The sequence below is a fragment of the Prunus mume genome, linkage group LG4 (genome assembly GCF_029339155.1).
Source record: "Prunus mume cultivar Tortuosa linkage group LG4, ASM2933915v1, whole genome shotgun sequence".
In the NCBI taxonomy this organism is placed as follows: Eukaryota; Viridiplantae; Streptophyta; class Magnoliopsida; order Rosales; family Rosaceae; genus Prunus; species Prunus mume.
This window is the reverse complement of record NC_142701.1, coordinates 26,686,442-26,708,796: the sequence shown is the minus strand read 5'-3', so window position 1 is coordinate 26,708,796 and position 22,355 is coordinate 26,686,442. Positions and strand designations below refer to the sequence as shown.

Below are 22,355 nucleotides of genomic sequence, written 5' to 3'. Positions count from 1 at the left end.
CTCCGATATCGTGCACATAATTCTTCTTCGAACATTTGGTGCTTGGCATGTATCATAGGTACGTGTCTTTGAACTCCATTATTATTATTTTATAATATGAATGTCCTTACCTTTCTGTTCATTGGCTCTATTATTTGTTTATCTTTTGATTCTCAATTGGGTTTTAGCATAAATTATTGACTATTTTGGCTCACAAATAAACCCACGTGCAAAGTTTCTTTTGGTGGCTTTATTTATTGGGAGACAAATTGGATGTTGATTGTGTGTCAAAGTGGAAAAGCAAAGATGATCGGCATCACTTTCATTATGTGCATGTGCCTTTTGTTCTTTCGGCTACACGAATGGGCAAAATGCATAAATTTGGTTTCCTATAAATAGAAGCTATGGGGGGAGAGCAGAAGAGAGATTGAGAGAGAAAAGTGAGGATGGAGGAGAAATCAAAGTTGTGAAGCAGAAGAATTGTTACTGTCGTTTGTGGTTTTTTCCATTATTCAAATTGTACTCAATTTGTATTCTTGAGTGAGTGAGCTCGGGTATATTTGGGGCTCATGTTTCTGAGTGTTAAACACTATTGTATTCTCTCATTTGTTTATAGTGGATTACTCTGTTGTCTCCAAACTGAATGTAGGCAAGGCCTAACAAGTATAAATCTTGGTGTTCTTGTTGGTGTTGTTTTAAAACCTTTTATCTCTTGCCAGTTGTTGTGTATATTTGGGGCTCGTGTTTCTAAGTGTTAAACACTATTGTATTCTCTCATTTGTTTTTAGTGGATTACTATTTGTTTATAGTGGATTACTCTGTTGTCTCCAAACTGGATGTAGGCAAGGCCCAACAAGTATAAATCTTAGTGTTTCTGTTGGTGTTGTTTTAAACCTTTTATCTCTTGCAAGTAGTTTATTTTCACTCACAGTTGGTTGACCATTCACAATAAGTGGTATCAAAGCTCCAGTTTTGACTAGTTTCGTAGGGTTTGTTTGGTTGACCATTCCTCACAATTGCCACCCCTAGTATACTTAGATTATAGGGTGTACTCAGTTAATTTTAGGGTTCATTTAGCATCACTCAACAAAAAAGGTGTTTACTATGGTTTATGAATTGCTTAACAGATTTGATTGGGCAAATGGAAATTTTATAGTTCTTTATAGTAATATTGTAAAAATAACAAAGTTCACATTTTGACTCGATAAATCCAACATTTAAGTCATATTTCAAGATTCAGGTGACGACATACCTTTGTTGTATGCATACACATATGTCAGTTCTTGCACATACTGTAGCATGGTAATTAAGATAAGTGATCTTAAAGGCTTCCTAGTGTGGCAATTGGTGGGAGATGATGTGTGGCCATCGAGTTGGGAATAAATTAGGCGATCAAAGGCTGCCCAACTGGTGAGCCCTGAGATTTGATGCTAGGAGTTATGATCAGGGGCGCCAATCTTCAGCTAGTTGCAAACGGGAAAGTTGGGGGACAAATTGCTAGGGTTGTTTAAGGCTTTCATTCTCCTTTTTTTCTTGATGAATATGTGGCACACCGCCCATCCCTCTTCCTCTGTTGCTGCTCCTCCAACAGCATTAGAGACCTTGGTTTAAAAAAGAAAAAGAGAAACATATTATCATTATACATCAACGTATGGCACCTTCAATAGTTGTAAGAAAGTAGTACTTCTTCTTGTATATCTTCCGATTAAGAATTAACTTGATCAATGGTTCAGATTCACAATCTGACAATATTTAAGATTCTCTCCAAATTGGATGTAGGCAAGGCCCAACAAGTATAAATCTTGGAATTCTTGTTGGTGTTGTTTTAAAACCTTTTATCTTTTGCCAGTTGTTGTGTATATTTGGGGCTCGTGTTTCTGAGTGTTAAACACTATTGTATTCTATCATTTGTTTATAGTGGATTACTATTTGTTTATAGTGAATTACTGTGTTGTCTCCAAACTGGATGTAGGCAAGGCCCAACAAGTATAAATCTTAGTGTTCTTGTTGGTGTTGTTTTAAACCTTTTATCTCTTGCCAGTTGTTTATTTTCACTCACAGTTGGTTGACCATTCCTCACAATAAGTGGTATCAAAGCTCCAGTTTTGACTAGGGTTTCGTATGAGTGAAAAAATTTACTATGCTACAGTATTTGTGAATAGTGCCGAATCGATTTGATGGTTGGAGATAAAGATGAACCTGTTAAGGAGAAATAATCTTCATGCTTGTGTCTCTATTCGATCATTTCTTGATAAGGAGTTGAAATACCCGTATATGAAGGAAACTTTTTTTTGTATAAGGCACTATGTTTGTATAAGGCCTGATGATTATGATCATTTGACAACTAATTTTTTGTATGGAAAATCCAAGGTGAAACTTGATGAGGTGGCTGCAACATTGATGAATCATGAGTGCCGTAAAATGGAACACAAGATTCAAAATTGCAAACCAAGGCACTCGTTGCAAAGAGTCGAACAAAGGAAAAGAAATCTGGGAATTGGGGAATTGAAAGGTGTGGAGGCATGCAAATTGGAATTTTGTGAACACTTTGTGCTGGGTGACCAACTAGGGTAAAATTTTGCACCGCTATTCACCACACTAAAAACATTCTAAATTATGTTCACACTGATGTTTGGGGACCTTCCAAGAATGTATATTGGGAAGGTAGCCATTATTTTGTCTCATTTGTTGATAACTTCTCTAGAAGAATATGTGTGTACACCATGAAGCGTAAAGATGAAGTCTTGAAGATATTCCTAAAGTGGAAAAAGATGATTGAAACGCAAAGTGGTCGAAAGATCAAGACGCTCAAATCAGACAATGGTGACAAATATAAGTTTGATTCTTTCTTGAAAGTTTGTTAAGATAAGGATATTGTGAGGCATTTCATAGTCAGGGAGACACCGCAACATAATAGGGTTTTTTTAGTGAACTGGCCATTTGACACCTCTTTTCACAAGTGTGTTCTATTGCTAAGCCCCAAACTTGAATTATGAATCATGCCCCTAAACCCAAAAATGTCTCTTCCCACTTAAAAATCGGATCGGGCTATAATGAGAGGTCTTTTATGCAGGGGTTTATTGCAGGGTTCCCGGCCTCACTAGAAAATCAGGAACCCTAGAAGAGAAGTGTCGAGGTTTTGCAGCCGCGCAGCACTCTAAGCTCAGAGAGAAACCCGTCCATCTCAGATCTCATCTCTCTCAGGTAACTCTCTCCCTCTCTCTGTACTTCCCTCCCTCTGTACCGCCCTCTACCTTCAACTGGAACCCACTGTTAAATCTGATGAATATCAATATTCAATTTTCATGACAAAAGAAATAATTTTGGGTGTTGTTTGTTGGTTATAGTGAAAAACGATGTCTGTCTCAGAGCTTGCTTGCACTTACGCTGCCCTAGCCCTCCATGACGATGGCATCCCCATCACTGTATCCTTCGCATATTACTGTTTTTATGTATTTGTGTTTAGCTTCCTCTCATATTTAACATTTTAAGCTGGAAAAAATAAAAGTTTTATGTGTGTGTTCATGTTTAGTCTTATTATGTGTTAAATTAATATGGGTTTGATTTTGTTTGAATCACTTGTGTTAAGGGTAGAAATGTTGTTTTGGGAAGCTGTGGTTCTCCTTAATTGGTTTGTAATAGGCTGAGAAGATTGCAACATTGGTGAAAGCTGCCAATGTCAGAGTTGAGTCCTACTGGCCTGGATTGTTCGCTAAGCTCGCCGAGAAGCGAAACATTGAGGACCTTATTCTGAATGTCGGTGCCGGAGGGGGTGGCGGTGCAGTTGCTGTTGCCGCCCCAGGTGCAGGTGCCGCTGCCCCTGCTGCTGCCCCCGCAGCAGAGGAGAAGAAGGTTTGCATCATCATATTGTTTTTTCATCAATTGCGTTTCTATTGATCGTTTAGTGGTTATCTGATTTGTTATTTTCGTTTTGTTGTTTTCTAATTTGATTTTACAGGAGGAACCCAAGGAAGAAAGTGATGATGATATGGGATTCAGCTTGTTTGATTAGGAGCTTCCTCCAAACAAGATATAGTCCACTTTTCGGTTTGCTGGTTTTTAGTACTTTTGAGACTAGTTAACCTTATCAATGTAGTAGGGCTTTCTTTATTTTTGGCTTTTTGTTCTGTATTTCTGATGGAAAAATTGTTCAGAGTCTGGGGTTTCCTGCTGAGCACTATAATTTTGAACAATCTCATTTTGAGCTTCTGGATATAAAAGTATGTCCCCATTTAATCTTAATTTGAATGGTTTGCAATGGTTTTTGAAATTTCTTTTGCTCGATGTGTTATGCTTGTTTGGTGTCGGATGATGGTATAACTGTCTGAGTTTCTTGGCATCGATTGCGAACCTGGGTCTTGATCACTGAGATCTTGTTTGGTCACTGAGAAATGCCATTTTTTTGAAAAGGAACTTCTTTTGCCTTCTGTTTGGAGCAACCTTTGAGATTGAAGAAGAGATTGTGAGGTGAATGCTTCTCTCTCTTTTTTGCCCTACTAGGCCGCTCTCTCTCTTTTTTTTTTTATTTTTTTATTTTTTAAATCAACCATCACCGAGGGTCTTCACAATTGGCCTATGAACAAGATTGAACAGAAGGTTTCACTTATTTTGGTCGAGAATTTTTACATTCATATGATGCACACAAGGCGGTCTGTTTTGGGTGTGCAGTAAATTTCTTTTATGTTAGTTCACAAAACTGATCAACTGCAGGTTGAACTTGCGTCTTTCATGGCGTTGCGATGTTTTCCTTGGCGAGTGGTGCAATTTCCTCACCATCGATCCCTGGTTCGCTGTCAGCAACACCCAAATTTAGCAGCACTTCCTCCCACTTCTTGGCAGGCCCCTGTGCCATTACGATTCAAATGGTTCAAGAATATGCGAATGTGATTCATTGTTAAAAGGATTATCATGTTAAGAAAGGTTTTTTACCTTCCATGATAAGTCTTGAGCCATGCAGTTGCCTATGATCTCAGTAAAAGCTGGGGTTCCATAAGTTCCAAGGGCTCTTGTGATAGTAGTTGCAATCGCTTGTACATCCGCAGGATCAACAACTTCACACTGAAAGGAAATTTTGGAAACTTGAACTCACACAAAAGTAGAGAAGTTCTTGTGTACAGAAAAAAAGGGTTGAAATCGATTTATTTACTTCCACATTGAAACCTCCCATTTGAAATCCAGTGAATCCTTCTTTAACAGTGTCTACCAACCCACCAGTTGAGGCAACAATTGGCACCTGCACAAGCACAAGCACAGCAGTGAGTTAGTATTATTGCAAGAAGATGAAGATTTTGGAAGGAAGAAATTGTTGGAGGCAGGCATCTTACAGTTCCGTAACGCATGGCATGCAACTGAATGAGACCGCAAGGCTCAAATCTGCTTGGAACCAACATAAAATCAGCTCCGGCTGTTATCATATGGGCCAGAGGAACATTGAACTTTGCTACTCCCCGGGCTTTGTCAGGGTATTTTATCTCCAACTGTTCAAGCTGCTTCTCCATCGGCTTTTTGCCAGTCCCCTGAGGAAATTGCAGAATGCACATGAGGATAGTATACAGGTTGGTTTTAGTGATACAACAAGCATTATGCAAGAAAATGAGAGAAACAACTTCCACGTTCAGTACTTACGAGGACTATGATCTGAACATTCTCTTTGATAAAATGGGGAATGGCTTCTATCAGAATATCTGAACCTTTCTGCTCTTCAAGCCTACCAATGAAACCTATGACAGGGATGTCTCTGTCCACTGGCAATCCCACTTCTGCTTGGAGGGCTTCTTTCAACAGAGGCTTTGCATCAGTCACCTAAGCAAAGCCAAATTTTTCAAACGATATTGCATCTTAAAATCAAAGAAGTTATACAGAGTGCTTGCTGGTCATGGAAGTTAATGCATGATAACTAATGTTCTTACAGTTGAATCATCATATTTGGCAGCTATATACTTGTCAGTTAATGGATTCCACTCCTGGACGTCCATGCCATTCACAATTCCAAGAATACCAGCTTTCCGAATAATGTTGTCCAATTCGACTCCTTTTTCAACTGTAGAAACTAGTTCTTCAGCATAGTATGGGCTAACAGTCAAGACCTTGTCTGATTCTAAAATTCCAGCTTTCATCCAGTTAATTTTCCTCCCCTTCACTGGCTTGTCATAGCTGTGGAATTGGACCAATCATACTCAAGGCTCAATCATATAATAGTATGCAGTCTATGCTATGTTCTGTACAAAGAAACCCTACCCATCAATGAAATCAAAGAAGCTTTTGAATTCATCTGGTAGATTGAGAAGTGCGAAGTCCGCAAATGCGAATCTGCCTTGGTAAGCAATGTTGTGAATGCAAAAGGCTACCTGTCAACAAGATTGGCAAAATAACTGGTTTTTAAGGACTCACAGCTGACTGGAATACTTATTAGTTTCAAAACAAATGAACTGGTCACCTACTTTAGCACTCTTGTATATGCGTTTAGGTTGGTATATGGCTTTCAGGTAGCATGGGAGGAGGGCAGTGTGCCAGTCGTTGGCAATGAAAACGACTTCTTCTCCTGCGTGCAGAAATGCCATAGTACCAATGTAACAAATATTTTAAACAGTAGTGTTGGTTTGGAGAACTGCAGATTAGATTGCCTACCATATGGTCCCGAAAAATATTTGCTGCTGTTAAGGTTCAGAACTCTTGGTGCTTCTAGAGCTGCCTAAAACATACAATTTATACAATCATGAGAATATAAGCATAAAATTGTTGGGGATCAAAAATAAAAAGAGAAGAATCAGTAAATACAGCTAGACTGATGCAAGGATATAAGAATATACGATGCAAGGACCGACTGATGTACAAATGAAGAGTACATGGAAACTAAGTGCATATTTGATCTAAGACTTAATTTACAGAATAATTTCCAGGGGCTTAACTTGAATAGAAAAAGCAACCCTTGATCTGTATTAGTTAGTTGTCGTTTCTTTTTGGGGTTTTGTCCCCCTATCTCATTAAATGAAAAAAAAGAAAGAAAAGGAAGCAACCCAGAAGATGGAGATTACTAACCTGGCATAGCAGGCTGAATCTAAGTTGGTTGTCCTTGAAATCCTCTCCAGCAATGGGTCCGTAGATTTTGGATGCAGTTTTTCCCCAAACCTGAAACTCCAGTCATCAAGCGGATAACTTTCCTCTTTCACAGCTAATAAAAACTATCGGAAACAGTGGCGGATCCAGGATTCTCGGGCCAAGAGTCAGTGTAAAAACTTAGAAATTTTTTTAGTAGAAAATAACACTAGAAAAACAGAAAAATAGTTTCCATCCAAATTTCAAGTACATGACGGGTTCTCTTTTAAAACTTTGCATTATAGCTTCATAAATAATTTATTTTTTAATAATTTTAGGTACTTTTGTTTATATCTCATCTAAAAGAGAATATTATTTTTTATAAAGAATAAAATTATAATGTATAGAGACTACAATTATCTTTTTTTTAAAAATTAAATGAAACAAACCCAACCCCCCACTTTGAAAAAGAAAATTAAAAAAAAAACAAAAAAACCTCTCATTTTCTTTTTTAAAATAAAAAAAATACTACATATAATATAGCATGTCTGTTATTGTTAGCACCTTGAAACATTGGTTAATTCTCACTTTATCCCTTTAAAGTTAAAGTGACCTACTTTGCCCCATTGACCAAGATTTGGTGTTCCACAATGCTCTCTACCGTCAATTCCATCCAAAAATCTGTTAAATTTGATGACGTGGCATGGGTGTTTTAGTAATTTTTTACATCTAGATTTTTTATTCACAAATTTGAGTGGAGCCCACCTCCAACATGGATAAAAAATTAATAAAAAATTAATAACTTTAAAAAATTAAAATACAAACATAAAATTTAAAACTTTAAAAAATTGAATTCTCTCTCTCTGCAAGGTGGGTTGCGATGGGGAAAATGGACTAGAGGGGCACGGGTCGAGGAGAAGGGAAATGGGTATGGGTATGGGGGCTGGGGTTTTGTGGGAGTGGGGTAGAAAAAACCATAGGAAGGGGACGATGGGTCTCGATGAGGGAAAGGGGAGGTGAAGAAATCAGTGGGGTAGGTTTTGGGTTCTGCCCAGGCAGAATGGGCTGCTGGGGAGGAGGGCGATGGGTTTTGGGTTTTGTGCAGGGAAGGGTGGGTTGTGGGTTTTTTTGGGGGAATAGCTTGGGTTGCAGGGAAGGGGGGAATCTCAAATTCGGATTGGGCTTTTGAAAGTTTTGAAAGAAACGAATGGAGTATGCTTGAATTTGTTATTTCTTTAATGTATTGTTGTTTACATTCTTATATTTCAAGTTGAGGTGATATGGACTTATTTTGATCTGGGAAATGGTTCTTTTAGGAAATATTACAGCTTGTCGTTTTCCTGCAATTATAGTTTTGGGATGCTTCATCATCTCAAAGGCGATGGCTTTCCTGGTTCTGCACAGGAGAGGGATGGTTTGTGGGTTGTGGGTTGGGGGGAGGGAGGAGGACATAGAAGGAAGGGATGGATTTGGTGCGACATGGGGGAGAAGGTTTTTTTTTGTTTTTTATTTTTTGTTTTCCTAAAATCTATTTTATTTTCAATTTTATGTTTGTATTTTAATTTTTTAAAGTAATTAAAAATATAGGTGCACAAAATTATTAAAATATCCCTGCCACATCATCAAATTTAACGGACTTTTGGATGGAGTTAACAGAGAATGCGAACATCAAACCTTCCAGGGACAAAGTTCTTTAACTTTCGCAGTAAAGTGATAATCAATTAACGTTTGATCAGAAGACTTAAGTCATATTTTTATTTTGTTTTCAAAGTAAAATAGGCCTTTAGAAAAAAAAAAAAAAAAAAAAAGGGAGGACTAGCTCACGCACGACACAGCACGAATCAAATATACACTCTTTTTTCCTCTCTCCAGTCGAACTCTCTTCTTGGGTTGCAGCACAACTTCCTTTTGATCAGCTCTACCCCAACACAAATTCCTTTTGATCTGCTCTACCTTGCCTTTCCTTTTCTCTCTTTGTCCAAACTTAAAACTCACCCACCCATTACCATCGCAGTGCATCCAAGGGGTCAACAAGCTGCTGGCCAAGGGGTCTGCAACTGCTCTCCTGCGACCTCCACAGCCAAACGCCGGCATCCCAAGGGGTCAATTGACCCCTCTTGTCCCTTGGTGCGTCCGCCCCTGATTTTCCTCCTTTGGGTTGCAACACAAATTTCTGCTCTACCTTGCCTTTCCTTCTCTCTCTGTCCAAAATTAAAACTCACCCACCCATTACCATCGCAGTAACCCATCAACCAACCTCTCGCTCTGTCTTTGGGGACTTCCATCGAGCACGTTCAGTGCATCCAAGGGTCAACAGACTGCTGGCCAAGGGTTCTGCAACTGCTCTCCTGCGACCTCCACAGCCAAACGCCAGCATTCAATTGACCCCTCCTGTCCCTTGGTGCGTCCGCTCCTGGTAGCAGCAGCAGCTTGGCTGCACCAGCATGACCAAGAAGCTGATTCAATTGGAACCACAATTTTCCATGGAATTCGACCTCGACTCCTTCCTCAACTCGCACCTTTCCCTCTACGATGAAGACGACGACGAGAACCTTAATTCTGTCCCTCACCGTACGATCGACGAAATCCTCAACGACTCCGATTTGTCCGTGTCATCGTCCCCGCCCTCCACTATCCATCGCCTCGCATCTGATCCCAAACCACAACATCCGCCCACCGACGCCGAATCAGTCTCCAGCACTAAATCCGACGAGTCCAGTCAAGTCCGGCCGAGGCCCAATTTGTACACTCGGGTCAAGTCCGGCGAATTATCGGACGATCCGGTCGGAAAGGTTTCGAAGCCGTCGCCATGGTTGCTTGGAGGCATGAGAACAAGTGCGAAGCCAGGGGCGGCGCTCGCGGCTGCCGCGGCGGCCTCGAGGTCGATGCCTACACCACACGCGGCCGCGATCAAATCGAAGAGGAGTGCCGGGAGTGGAATTTTCCAGAAGGCTCTGGAGAGTACGGAATTGGATGATAAATCCGAGGTAAGGTCCAATTCTTATAATGATACGAATGTAGGAAGTTCTTCTGAAGTGACTGAGTCAAATTCAAATGAAGGAGAAGTGGATTTTGGTGATGAATTGTTGAGAAAAGGTAGGGTTTGGGAGAGGGAGAGGGAGTTAGAGGAAACGTCTCAAGGTATCGAAGTAAGTGCTGGGAACGCTCCGGAAGAAGTGAAAAATGTTAGTTTTGATGAGAATTTGACAAATTTAGATGCAAATGATGTTAAAGATAATGAATTTAACAATAATGTTGAGGTTGTAGAGGAATGTCAACCAGAAATACAAGATATAGATGAAAACAGTCATGGTTCCAAACATAGTGATAGTGAGGAGGAGCGTCTTGGTGATGGTGGTGCTGGCGGTAATGAGAATGACGGTGAGGGTGGTGGTGGTGGTGATGATGACAATAATAATGATCGTGATAGTGATGATGATGGTGAATTGGGAAGTTCAATCACTCAACTTGTGGAGGAGAGAATTGGGCAGTTGGAGAGCAGGAGGATTAGTAAAAAAGCTGAAAAGAAATTGCAAAAGCCTCTCGAAATCGCTGAAGAGCTAGAGAAGAAGCAAGCTTCTACTGCTTTGCATTGGGAAGAAGGTGCTGCTGCTCAACCCATGAGGCTTGAGGGTGTTCGGAGAGGGTCTACCACATTGGGATACTTCAATGTCGATGCTAACAATCCCATTACCAGGACCCTTTCAGCTCCAGCATTACGGCGTGATCATGGTTCACCACAAGTCTTGGCGGTTCATAGTAATTACATTGCAATAGGAATGGCAAGAGGTGCTATTCTTGTTATCCCTAGCAAATACTCTGCTCATAATGCTGATATCATGGATGCAAAGGTTACCTTCCATTCCTGTGTTTTAGTTTTAACTTCCTATGACAGAGAGATAGGTGACTACATGTTAACAAACTATGCTATATATGTTCCAGATGCTAATTCTTGGATTGCAAGGAGAACGATCTTATGCTGCAGTGACTTCTATATGCTTCAATCAGCAAGGGGACCTGCTCTTAGCGGGTTATGCTGATGGTCACATTACAGTTTGGGATGTACAGAGGTCATCGGTTGCTAAAGTAATTACTGGAGAACATACAGCTCCAGTTGTACATACATTGTTTTTGGGGCAGGATTCTCAAGTTACACGTCAATTTAAGGCGGTTACCGGTGATAGTAAGGGTCTGGTACTGTTACATTCTTTCTCTGTGGTTCCCCTGCTTAATAGGTTCTCCATTAAAACACAGGTAAACCTTTTTATTTGCATTGTTTTTAGATATATTCCTGTAGCATTGTGTTTAAAATTGCTTGCTTTTGAGCTGATGTGTGATATTCAACAATGCAATTCTATCAAACTTGCTGATCTTGTGGATGTTGATTGGAACAGTGCCTTCTTGATGGACAAAGAACGGGCACAGTGCTGTCAGCTTCACCCCTCCTCTTTGATGAATTCTCTGGAGGGGCTTCACAATCTGCTCAGGGAAATGGGGCAGTTACAGGTAGCAGTATTGGTGGTATGATGGGGGGAGTGGTGGGTGGAGATGCAAGTTGGAAACTCTTCAATGAGGGATCTTCTTTGGTTGAAGAAGGTGTGGTCGTATTTGTCACCCATCAAACTGCTCTGGTGGTATGAAGCCCTCAGATGATAGCGTGAATTCCATGTACCTTTTATTTTGGGAATTAATGCTTGCCTCTTTGTAAAATACTTTCTTTCACAGTTTGTTGATGCCATGTCTTTGTTGCAGGTAAGACTAACCCCCAATTTGGAAGTCTATGCACAACTTTCAAAACCAGATGGGGTTCGGGAGGGTGCCATGCCTTGTACTGCTTGGAAATGTACAACGCAATCACGCCGTTTACCTGCTAATACTGGTAAGGATTGACTTTCTTTGTTAAATTTCCTGTTGACAGCTTCCTAAGATGAGGGTTTTTTTTTTTTTGGGTAGAAAATATGCCTGCTGAAGTAGTTGAAAGAGTTTCGCTACTTGCAATTGCTTGGGATCGAAAAGTTCAGGTGGCAAAGCTGGTCAAATCGGAGCTGAAAGTATATGGTAAATGGTCTCTTGAAAGTGCAGCCATAGGTGTGGCTTGGCTGGATGATCAGGTATGCTCTTGTTTATTCGTTTTCTGTCATACTGAATTTATGTTTTTCTGCCCTTGAAATGGTTGAGGAGTCTTGTTTACTTCACAATAGAATGAGCATAATTTGAGGTTTTATGGCTTCAGATGCTGGTGGTTCTTACGATGACTGGACAACTTTGTTTGTTTGCAAAGGATGGAACTGTAATTCACCAAACAAGTTTTTCTGTAGACAGTTTTGGAGGGGACGATCTTATTGCTTATCATACTCACTTCGTTAATATATTTGGGAATCCTGAAAAAGCTTATCACAATTGTGTAGCTGTAAGAGGAGCTTCTGTATATGTACTTGGACCTATGCATCTTATTGTTTCCCGGCTTCTCCCATGGAAGGAACGAATTCAAGTTTTAAGGAGAGCAGGTGATTGGATGGGTGCCTTGAACATGGCAATGACAATTTATGATGGCCAAGCTCATGGTGTTGTTGACCTTCCCAGAACTCTGGTTGCTGTACAGGAGGCCATAAAGTCCTACCTGGTTGAGTTACTTTTGTCATATGTAGAGGAAGTATTTTCATATATATCTGTAGCATTAGGCAACCAAATTGGAATTATGGATCAAGTTGACGACTTAAACAGCAAAAGCAGTTCTGTGCATTCTGAAATAAAAGAGCAATACACCCGTGTCGGTGGAGTCGCAGTTGAATTCTGTGTCCATATCAAGAGGACTGACATACTTTTTGATGAAATCTTTTCCAAGTTTGTAGCTGTTCAACAGAGAGGTATTCTCAATCCAGTGTGTTTTTGCATTTGATCCTTCTGTTAACTTCATGCGTTTTGGTAGCTGAAGTTTGGGTTTCTGGATTACAAATTTTTTTTATTGAAATGAAAAAAATAAATATGAGAGTCATCCTTTGGTGTTCATATGCTTATGAAGAGGGAACTTCATGTTGCTAAACACATATGGTTGAGTCAGAATGACCTTTTAAAATGTGTAACTGTGTTGCATCAACAAGACACAAAATAAATTGTCTTACCACAACTCATAATAAGTGTCATGCTCAATACTGAAGTGAATGGCATTTTTTATTCTTTTCTGAAAGAGGGATGAAGTGAATAACATACGTCCTGCATTATAGGCTTGAACTTTTCTTCTTTTAGAATAATTTTATTGGAAGTATTCAGAACCACGCATGTTAACTTTCTTTCATGTTTTGAGGGTGTCTGGACTAATACTTTGACGTATGATAGATCAATGCAATTAAGTTTTAGGAATGGTGTATCTCCTTTTGGCTTGTGTCAGCTGTTTTTTGCAGCATTGTTTTTTAGCTTGAAGCTACATACACATATAATTTTTATCCATCATTGCATGGTACCAATATTTTTCTTTTAAAATTTTCTTAGACACATTTTTGGAGCTGTTGGAGCCATATATATTGAAGGACATGCTTGGTTCTCTTCCACCTGAGGTATTGCATAATGTTCAAGCTTTTTGGCTGTATTGGCAGCTATGTTATACATAATAATGTTCTTTCCCTTCTCCCTTTTCTGAAGATTATGCAAGTGCTGGTAGAGCATTATAGCCGCAAAGGATGGTTACAGCGTGTTGAACAATGTGTTCTCCACATGGATATTTCATCCTTGGATTTCAATCAGGTCTGTACTTCTCAGATTTTTGCTTATAATTTTTTATTTTTTATTTTTATGTTGCGTTGGTTTTGTTTGTTGTAGTTTTCACCTTGACTCACAGATAATGTATTATGTTTTCTTGTAGGTTGTTAGGTTATGCCGGGAGCATGGATTGTATAGTGCTCTGGTGTATCTCTTCAATAAAGGTTTGGATGATTTCAGGTCACCTTTAGAGGAACTGTTGGTGGTCTTGCAAAATAGTAAAAAAGAAGGTGCTACTGCCCTTGGGTATGATTGTCTTGATACGTTTCCTTTGTGTTCTATTGAGTTTGAAAAGTTTATATGTAGTTTATAGTGCGATTTTAGTTTGCTTTTCCTTTGATCATGCATCATCCCTACTCCTTTATTATTATCCTACTGAAAGAATATAATGAGTCATATCACATTATTTCATGTTACTTCTTGGCTGCATTTTGTCAGTTTTCCAATGAGGCTTTTAAGTGTTCTTATTTTATTTTGTTCTTGTTTACAGTTACCGGATGCTAGTTTATTTGAAGTACTGTTTTTCAGGCCTTGCTTTTCCACCGGGTATGGACTTCACTTATTGGAGTTGTTTAATTGGAATGTCAAAGTATATCCCTCTGTGTAATAATCCCATCTAGAAGTGGCTGTGTGGGTCTTGAAATAAGTAATTCATAGAAAAGAGATATAAATCTTACAGTATATGAAGTGGTGAAGGAAGAGTAACATTCTTTTCTACTGGAACACGTGTTTGAATCACTTGCATAGCTTCATTTCTTGCTGGATGTTAACTCAAGTAATCTGATTAAGAGAGTTTGCATTAATTATCTCCATTTGCAGGACAGGGAACAATTCCTCCTCTACGCTTGCCATCTCTCAGAACAGAACTTCTGCAATTTTTGTTAGAGGGTTCTGATGCTCCTAATTCAAGAGCAGGAGGAGGAGAATATCTTAACCTGTATTTTCTCTTGGAGCTAGATACTGAAGCTACTTTAGACGTTCTGAGATGTGCGTTCATTGAAGATGAAATCTCAAAACCCAACGTTTCTTCTCATGATTCAGCTGATGCAAATATGGAGCTGCCAGATGGGAATAATTCGATGGCTCAAAGTCAGAATTCAATGGTTCAAAATACAGTAGATACTCTCATTCATATTGTTAGTAAGGGCATCTCCCAAACAGATGGATCTCCTAGCAATGATGAGACTGCATCAACAGTAGAGTGGCCTTCAAAGAAAGACATTGGTCATCTGTTTGAGTTTATTGCGTACTATGTTGCATGTGGAAGAGCTAATGTCTCGAGACATGTACTGTCTCAAATTTTGGAGTACTTGACGTCAGAGAATAACTTTCCATCATGGGTTTCTGGAGATACCATAACTTCAAAAAAACAGAGAGAAGCAGGTTCTTGGTCTTCTTGAGGTAGTGCCTGAGACTGATTGGGATTCATCTTATGTGTTACAGCTATGTGAGAAAGCACGATTTTACCAGGTAAATTTACCAATATCTTATGATGTTGTCAGTATCATGTTGTTACAGTTCATTCAGTTTGAGATTACTCACTAGAAGGTCTCTTGGAGTTTTTTAGGTTTGTGGCCTAATTCATAACAGCAGGCATCAGTATCTTGCTGCTCTGGATTGCTACATGAAAGATGTAGATGAACCCATTCATGCCTTCTCCTTTATCAACAAAACATTATTACAGTTGACTGACAATGAATCCGCCACTTTTCGATCAGAAGTAATTTCTCGAATTCCAGAGCTTTTTGACTTAAACAGGTTATCCCGTAGTTATCTTGAATTTCTCTTTTCTTTTCCCTTTTTCACATGTTAATTAATATTTTGGTTATTTTCTTCAGTGGAGGTCTTCCTTCTCAGTTATTCAATCACAAATATTTTCTTATTCTATGCAGAGAAGGCACATTCGTCTTGGTTATCGACCATTTTACTAGTGAAGAAGGTTCACATATCCTCTCTGAACTTCGTTCCCATCCAAAAAGCCTATTCCTTTACTTAAAAACGGTGATTGAGGTTCACTTATCTGGCACACTCGACTTTTCAAGTTTAAGAAAAGATGATCTTGTGAGGGTGAAGGATCAATCAAAAGCAGTTGAGGCTTACTTGGAAAGGATCTGTGATTTCCCAAAGCTTTTGCGTAACAATCCTGTTAATGTGACTGATGATATGATTGAACTTTATCTGGAGGTGAGCACTTTGTTTGTACAATTACATCTTGTTTTTTTAATTTTTAATTTCCTTTCTAATTTGATTTTATTGAATGAACCTGTGTCTCAGTTTCATCATATTCTCTTTGTGATTCATTTGTTTTCCTGGATATTGTCAAGTCAAGTGCTCAGTTGAATGATTATTCCTTCTGGCTAGGGAGATAATATTGTTCTTATTGTGTCAGTATATTCATTTTGCCAAATTTTCAATACAAGACTTGAAAGAGTTGAGCGAGTGTGTTTCGTGGCTACCCTGGTTTCTGTACCATAAAGCTTGTCCATGACATTGCCCTCTTAGTGTGTTACTTCCCATTTGATTATGTTCAGCAACTACTTATGATGAAATCACAATGATACCACCTCAGGTTCTAAATGTTTTGCTGCTTTTGCTTTTGCAGCTGTTATGTCAGTATGAGCGCAATTCAGTTCTCAAATTCCTAGAGACTTTTGATAGCTATCGCGTGGAACACTGTTTACGGCTGTGCCAGAAATATGGGATAACAGATGCTGCATCATTCTTGTTGGAAAGGGTTGGTGATGTTGGCAGTGCTCTTTTACTTACACTTTCCACCCTCAATGTAAAATTTATCAAGCTTGATACTGCTGTGGGAAGTCTGGTATCAAGTGGTTCTGCACGTACTGAGCATTTCAGCAATGCTTTAAAATTGGAGGAGGTCCGTGATTATTTGAATCAGAGCATGTGATTAAGTTTTAATTTTTATGTTTCTATAGATTCACTTAATAGTTATATATTATTCGTAATCTTTCTCATGTAGGTGAGCGACATTAACAGTATATTGCATGCCTGTATTGGATTGTGCCAACGGAACACCCATCGTTTAAATCCTGATGAATCAGAGGCACTCTGGTTTAGATTACTGGACTCGTAAGTTAAAAATCAAATTTTCAATTTTCTTTCCCACCAAGTTTTCCTTGCATATGATTATCTGACTATTGTTCACTCCCCGATTTCAGCATTATTGTAGTCTTAAAGTACATGGTCGTGCATATTTTGAAGACTAATAATCCTCCAAATTTCAATGCAGGTTTTGTGAGCCTTTAACGGATTCCCTTAATGCTGGAAGAGTATCTAAAGGAGACGATCTTAAAACAGTGGTAGCTGAGTCATTGGAATCAGAAGAGGATGAGGTGGCTTTTATTATAGAGTGGAGAATCTCAAAGCTCCATAAAGGCGCACATATCTTAAGAAAAGTGTTCTCTCGGTTCATCAAGGAGATTGTTGAGGGCATGATAGGTTATGTTCGCCTTCCAACCATCATGTCCAAACTACTTTCTGATAATGGTAGCCAGGAATTTGGTGATTTTAAATTCACAATATTGGGGATGCTTAGCACATATGGCTTCGAAAGAAGAATTCTGGTATATCATCTTTATATCTCATATGACTTAGTGGATATGTGACTTTTCCTTTTCTCTTGTGAAGGTTGCTATTGTTGTTCAGTCAACTTCCTCTTCATTCTTCTCATTGCATTTAAATAATTTCATCTGTTATGTAGGATACTGCCAAGTCACTGATAGAAGATGATACATTCTACACTATGAGCATACTCAAGAAGGGGGCCTCTCATGGGTATGCCCCTCGGAGTCAAATATGTTGTATATGTGATTGTCTTCTTGACAAGAACTCTTCTAGCTACATTCGCATTTTCAATTGCGGTCATGCAACACATCTTCAATGTGAAGTTTTGGAGAATGGCACATCAAGTAGTAGCTCGTCCTCCGGATGCCCTGTTTGTATGCCTAAGAAGAAATCTGAGAGGTCCAAAAACAAATCGGTCCTTCCAGAGAAGAGTTTAGTGAAGGGGTTTTCTTCAAGAACCCAACAAATACACGGAACAACTGTCCACCCACATGAAAGCAATGCATCAGAGAATACCTATGGGCTTCACCAAATATCTCGAGTATGGCATTGTCATATCATTTTTGTCATAATCGTCATTTTGTTTTATCATTGTTGTTGTCGTTGTCATTTCTATTTTGTGGACTGGTCTTACATTGAAAACTAATGAAAAACTGGAATTGGATGTTGCAGTTTGAGATGTTGACCAATTTGCAGAGAGACCGAGGATTGGTTGAGATTGAAAACATGCCTCAACTGAGGCTTTCACCTCCAGCTGTGTATCATGAAAAGGTTCAGAAAGGAACTGTTCTTTCACCAGCAGAAAGTAGCAGTGATCTTGCGAGAATAGGGAAACAAAGTAAATCCAAGCAACCCAGGGTGCTAAAAGTAAATGGGTCATCTCTTCGGTTTCCCTTAAAGTCAAACATATTCAGTAATGGTACGTATGTAATTCATTCTCATGTAATTGTTCTCAAATTTGTGAAGGTGTCCAGTTTTAACGCGTGGATTCATTTTCCAGGCAAGGAGAAGACCAGCAAGCGGTGAGATTATCGTCATGTACACAACTAACAAAAACACTAGAGTTGGAATTCTGCGGAGGCTATACAATGACTGATATCTTTAAGTACCGTTTTAGCTGAGTTTTTAACAACACCCCACACTCCCCCGCCCTCTCTCTCTCTCACTTCGTTTTCCTCTGTTACATGTAATTCTTTCTATGTTAATTTGTGTCTCTACTTAAAGCTGTTGTAAACTTGTAATTACTTTGTAAAGTAGTGCCAGTTTTGTATATGATTCATAGAAAGGCACTTGGCATTTGTAGTGAAATCAAAATACAATCCATCAGTAATGAAGCAATATTTTATCTTGGATGGTTGATTTGGTCTGTCTTAGAGAATGCTCTTTTTCCTTTTTAGGCCTAAAATGAGCTAACTTTTAGAGGTCGTTTTTTAGAAAAAAAAAATATATAAAAATATAAAAATATAAAAATATAAAAATATAAAAATATATATATTTATTTATTTATTATTTTCTTACTAACACAGATCAACGAAATTTTTTTTCCCAAGGGGGAAAGCCAAAAAGGTTTAAGACGTAGAGAAGGTAGAACAAGAACATGGTGTTGAGATTTCAAAACTCACAGGCTAAACAACCAAACCTCTCGATTTTCAACTTTGCTAGGATTCATTCAGGACTGTTTGAATATTATTTTGAAAGAAGTAGCAAGTAGCAAACACCAAATAACAATTTCAAGATGCCTTGACAAACCAGAGTAGCATTTGCCTAATTTGTTCATCCACAACAAATGGATCATATACTAAATTGAGTTATTGCAAACACAAACTTGTCTGTGAGCCTTAGAGCATCTCCAATCGATGTGTCAAATGTGCCACATAAACATTTAACAGCTATAAATAACATATCACATCACTCCAACCGATATGTCAAAATTGATGTGGAATGAAGGCTGGAGGTTGATATGTTATTTTTGACATCCCAAAAGCAAGATGTCAAATTAATATTTTATTATTTTTTCTTTACTTTTCTTTTTAATTAAAAATGAATCAACACTAAAATGTAATAAAATAATAATTTAATTTGACATCTCCCTTAGAGATGCTCTTAGCTGAAGTTCTCAGACATACATGTTCTTTGCTTTAATTTTCCCTCGAGCAACCAGATAAAAAGATTATTTCCATCAGGCACTTAAATTCATGGAAACTATACAAGTGTAATCCTGTTGAAACCGTATCAACTCATGTGACTACCAGATTTGCTGTTTGAGTTATAAGCTTAAGGCACAAAAATCTGGTGCTGCAAAAACATCGGATTTTACACATTTGCCAACACAATCCACCAGTTTTCCTTCGTGTTTTTAAATACTTCATTAAGATGGATTCTAGAGAAGAGTACATGTCATGTAGAAATCATATGCTTAATGGTATTTGTAAAAGCTTATGACATTTCTACCATCAGAAAATGTGCTGCTTTCGCTACTTCAAGTTTAAAGATTGCCAATGCACAATTAGATTTACCAATCAACTTGTTGAAAAGTAAAGCCAAACAAAATTCACCAACTTAGAAATGAGAAGGAAATGCCCGCATTGAGATTCAAAGGAAATGCAAGTAGATACTAGAAAGTTGCTGCATATACATCAAGACAGAAAGGGAATATGTAAAATTCTATGCACTACCATAGCTGACTGTCAATCCTCGTCTTCTGAGCTTGCATCATCGCTAGTATAATCACTACTATCCTCGTCTTGGTCCAGAATATCCAGCTGAACATGCTGAACCTGTATTGTTGCAGGTGCTTTAGGTAATGGTTGATGAGCATTTGGCCGTAATTGTTGCTCTTCGACCCTGGGAGCTGGAGCAGATCCAAGTGGGGGCAAAGGCACCGGGTCCCCAGGCTTCCATCCAGGTGGGGGCACAGGTACATCGCTTGGCAACTCCACAGGCATCCCCGGTATCCAACCTGACGGAACCGTGATATTTGGAGGAAGTAGACCCTGGAGTGCACCCAGCTTGGGAAGTTGATTGGCTTCTGTTGGCTCAGGACGCGGGGCCTCTAATATTGTGTGAATTGTTTCCTCCTCCCTCTCGACTGTCTTAGGTAAACCAACATCAAGGTTTGCAAAATTGTATAGCTGAGAAGCACGCATTTGCTCATCCTGTGGGGCAGGCGGGAGTGCCCCACGAAGAGGAGCTTGTCCAGCCCCAAATTCTGGTGGTGCAAAGGTTGTGTAGCTTATCCGGTGGGCATATGATAAAATATCTGATAAATTCAACTGAGATGCAACAGTAGTGGTGGTGCATGAAGAATCATCTTCTGCACCATCCTCCTGTTTTGTCCTTTTGGGGCGGCTAAAATCAGAGTAATCATCAACAAGATTATCAAGAACCTGCTCGACATCCTTGAGTTTCTTGGAAAAAGAAAGAAGTGCAGCATCCTTGGACCGCACTTCACGTGCAATTTTCAGCTTAGCGTCCTGAAGATCAAGAATTTCTTGGAGTTCAGCAACAGCCTCAAAGAGTTGGGTTTGAAGGGCAGTGAACTGGGACAGGATCTCTTTGGTGGAGGAAGGAGAAGAGTCAGGTGCGGTTGAGGGCAGAGATTGGGATTGGGAAGAAAGAAAGGTCGGGAAGGACCCACGGAATGCATTGAGCCAAAGGGATCGATTTGGCGAAACTTCAAAGAGTTTAGAGGCAAGGGAGGCCATTTGGACGAGAAGGGATTGGGCTCTAGGGAGGGGTGCGAGGAGAGAGAGAAGGGTTGGGGAGAGACTGGGTTGCTGTGAAGGGAGTTTCGGAGGGGTAGGGTTTTGAAGAGAGGGTGAAGTGGGGTTTGTTAGGCCTAACCTAGCTGGGGATTGTACAATTTGGGGTTGCAGCATTTTGGGATTCACTTGTTTCCTCAAAGCATTCTACCAACAAGAAATTGAACAAATTACACACTTGATAAATAACAGAAATACCATATAAGCCAAAGGACAAACGTTCACAGCATGGAGAACCAAAATTAATTAAAAGAAAAAGGACACTCACCAACAGAATTCAGAAACAAAAGTAGCGAGCTAGAAGCTGCTGTATGAAGGAGCCCCAGTGTTGCTTTGCTACAGGACCATCCCGTTTTCTTTGTTTTCAGCTGCTCAAAAAGCTGCAAAATCTACACTTTCTTAGAAACATAAACAGGCCCTCTGAATTTATAAATAAAATTTGTTGAAGCAATCGTTTAACGAACTTGATCCAACCCAAAACTGGAAAAACAACGAGATGCCAAGATCAAACAAAATTATAAACCGGGAAAAATTTCTCGGTAACCCTAAATCGAACTCGCCCACGTCCGAAATAGACCACCCAAGTCAGACTAAACCAAAGCTACCCAAATCTTTCATCATAAAATCAAAAACAGAAAAATTGTGACTAAGAGAAACAGCTCAATCAGCAATGGAGAATGAGAAAGAGAGTCGGTTTATACCTCAGCTGGTTTCGCCAGAGACAGAGTGACAGGGAGGGAAGAGCGCAGAAAATTGGAACTGAAGAGTTGAGATGGTTTGCAATTGCGAGGAGAAAAAATAACAAATGGACCGGAAGTGGGCTGACTATGGATGGGCTTGGGGTGAGATGAGTGGGCCCAACTTAGTTTGAATGTTATGAAAAATGAAGAAAAAAAGTATAAAAAAAACACTTCGAAATTGGGAGGGCCTAACCGTGTTCGAACCGGTGACGTCTTGATCTGCAGTCAAATGCTCTACCACTGAGCTATGGACCCCTTTGGTACTAAAGGTAATATATAACTTTAAATGAAAAGAATATCAGCTGAAATGACCAAAAGTGTTTGCAGTCCTCATCCTTGTCCACATGGTCACAAGGAGGATTTGGGTAAACATAAAAAGACAAAACTGTTTTGTTCATGATTATTTTCTTTAAATTTTATTTTTCGCATCGTAAACTCAAAAAGGAAAGGTGTTGATAAACCAATTTCAAACAATAAAATATTTGTTTGTTTGTTAAAA

The 22,355-nt window shown here is 39.2% G+C and overlaps 4 protein-coding genes and 1 non-coding gene across 10 annotated transcripts; 2 read left to right on the top strand and 3 right to left on the bottom strand.

The window, feature by feature from the left end:
- The first annotated feature begins 3,030 nt into the window (after positions 1-3,030).
- On the top strand, positions 3,031-4,199 carry LOC103328599 (large ribosomal subunit protein P1-like). The gene is made up of 4 exons (XM_008231000.3): positions 3,031-3,183; positions 3,327-3,404; positions 3,622-3,831; positions 3,938-4,199. The coding sequence occupies exons 2-4, from the start codon at positions 3,336-3,338 to the stop codon at positions 3,989-3,991; spliced, it is 333 nt and encodes a 110-aa protein (XP_008229222.2). The 5' UTR covers positions 3,031-3,183; positions 3,327-3,335; the 3' UTR covers positions 3,992-4,199.
- A 365-nt stretch (positions 4,200-4,564) lies between these two features.
- On the bottom strand, positions 4,565-7,119 carry LOC103328621 (granule-bound starch synthase 1, chloroplastic/amyloplastic-like). Of its 5 annotated transcripts, none has more exons than XM_089050186.1 (10): positions 7,018-7,119; positions 6,607-6,666; positions 6,420-6,520; positions 6,217-6,326; positions 5,889-6,132; positions 5,605-5,781; positions 5,304-5,495; positions 5,126-5,212; positions 4,909-5,037; positions 4,565-4,822 (listed from the first exon to the last, which is right to left on the bottom strand). In XM_089050186.1, exons 1-10 carry the CDS (start codon positions 7,022-7,024, stop codon positions 4,706-4,708), a joined length of 1,224 nt encoding a protein of 407 aa, XP_088906312.1. In that variant the 5' UTR covers positions 7,025-7,119; the 3' UTR covers positions 4,565-4,705. The 5 variants fall into 5 exon arrangements, with proteins under 5 accessions (XP_088906312.1, XP_088906315.1, XP_088906316.1 ...); XM_089050189.1 differs by having other exon boundaries at positions 6,420-6,517; positions 6,607-6,670; positions 7,018-7,113; XM_089050190.1 differs by having other exon boundaries at positions 6,420-6,514; positions 6,607-6,670; positions 7,018-7,113.
- A 2,189-nt stretch (positions 7,120-9,308) lies between these two features.
- On the top strand, positions 9,309-18,714 carry LOC103328598 (uncharacterized). The gene is given in 20 exon segments (XM_008230998.3): positions 9,309-10,865; positions 10,957-11,268; positions 11,409-11,648; positions 11,767-11,893; positions 11,968-12,125; positions 12,248-12,881; positions 13,504-13,568; positions 13,654-13,755; positions 13,874-14,016; positions 14,261-14,316; positions 14,590-15,140; positions 15,142-15,240; positions 15,338-15,528; positions 15,663-15,954; positions 16,373-16,648; positions 16,751-16,860; positions 17,021-17,354; positions 17,492-17,896; positions 18,028-18,274; positions 18,356-18,714. Coding segments are annotated over 20 exon segments (5,775 nt in total). The 5' UTR covers positions 9,309-9,458; the 3' UTR covers positions 18,382-18,714.
- Positions 18,715-19,921: 1,207 nt separating this feature from the next.
- Positions 19,922-21,958, bottom strand: LOC103328596 (mediator of RNA polymerase II transcription subunit 4-like). Of its 2 annotated transcripts, none has more exons than XM_008230996.3 (3): positions 21,818-21,958; positions 21,385-21,496; positions 19,922-21,263 (listed from the first exon to the last, which is right to left on the bottom strand). In XM_008230996.3, exon 3 carries the CDS (start codon positions 21,231-21,233, stop codon positions 20,043-20,045), a length of 1,191 nt encoding a protein of 396 aa, XP_008229218.2. In that variant the 5' UTR covers positions 21,234-21,263; positions 21,385-21,496; positions 21,818-21,958; the 3' UTR covers positions 19,922-20,042. The 2 variants fall into 2 exon arrangements, with proteins under 2 accessions (XP_008229218.2, XP_008229219.2); XM_008230997.3 differs by having other exon boundaries at positions 21,385-21,505; positions 21,818-21,927.
- An 81-nt stretch (positions 21,959-22,039) lies between these two features.
- On the bottom strand, positions 22,040-22,111 carry TRNAC-GCA (transfer RNA cysteine (anticodon GCA)). Its single transcript has one exon. It is a non-coding gene; the product is annotated as a tRNA-Cys (tRNA).
- Between the last annotated feature and the right edge of the window lie 244 nt (positions 22,112-22,355).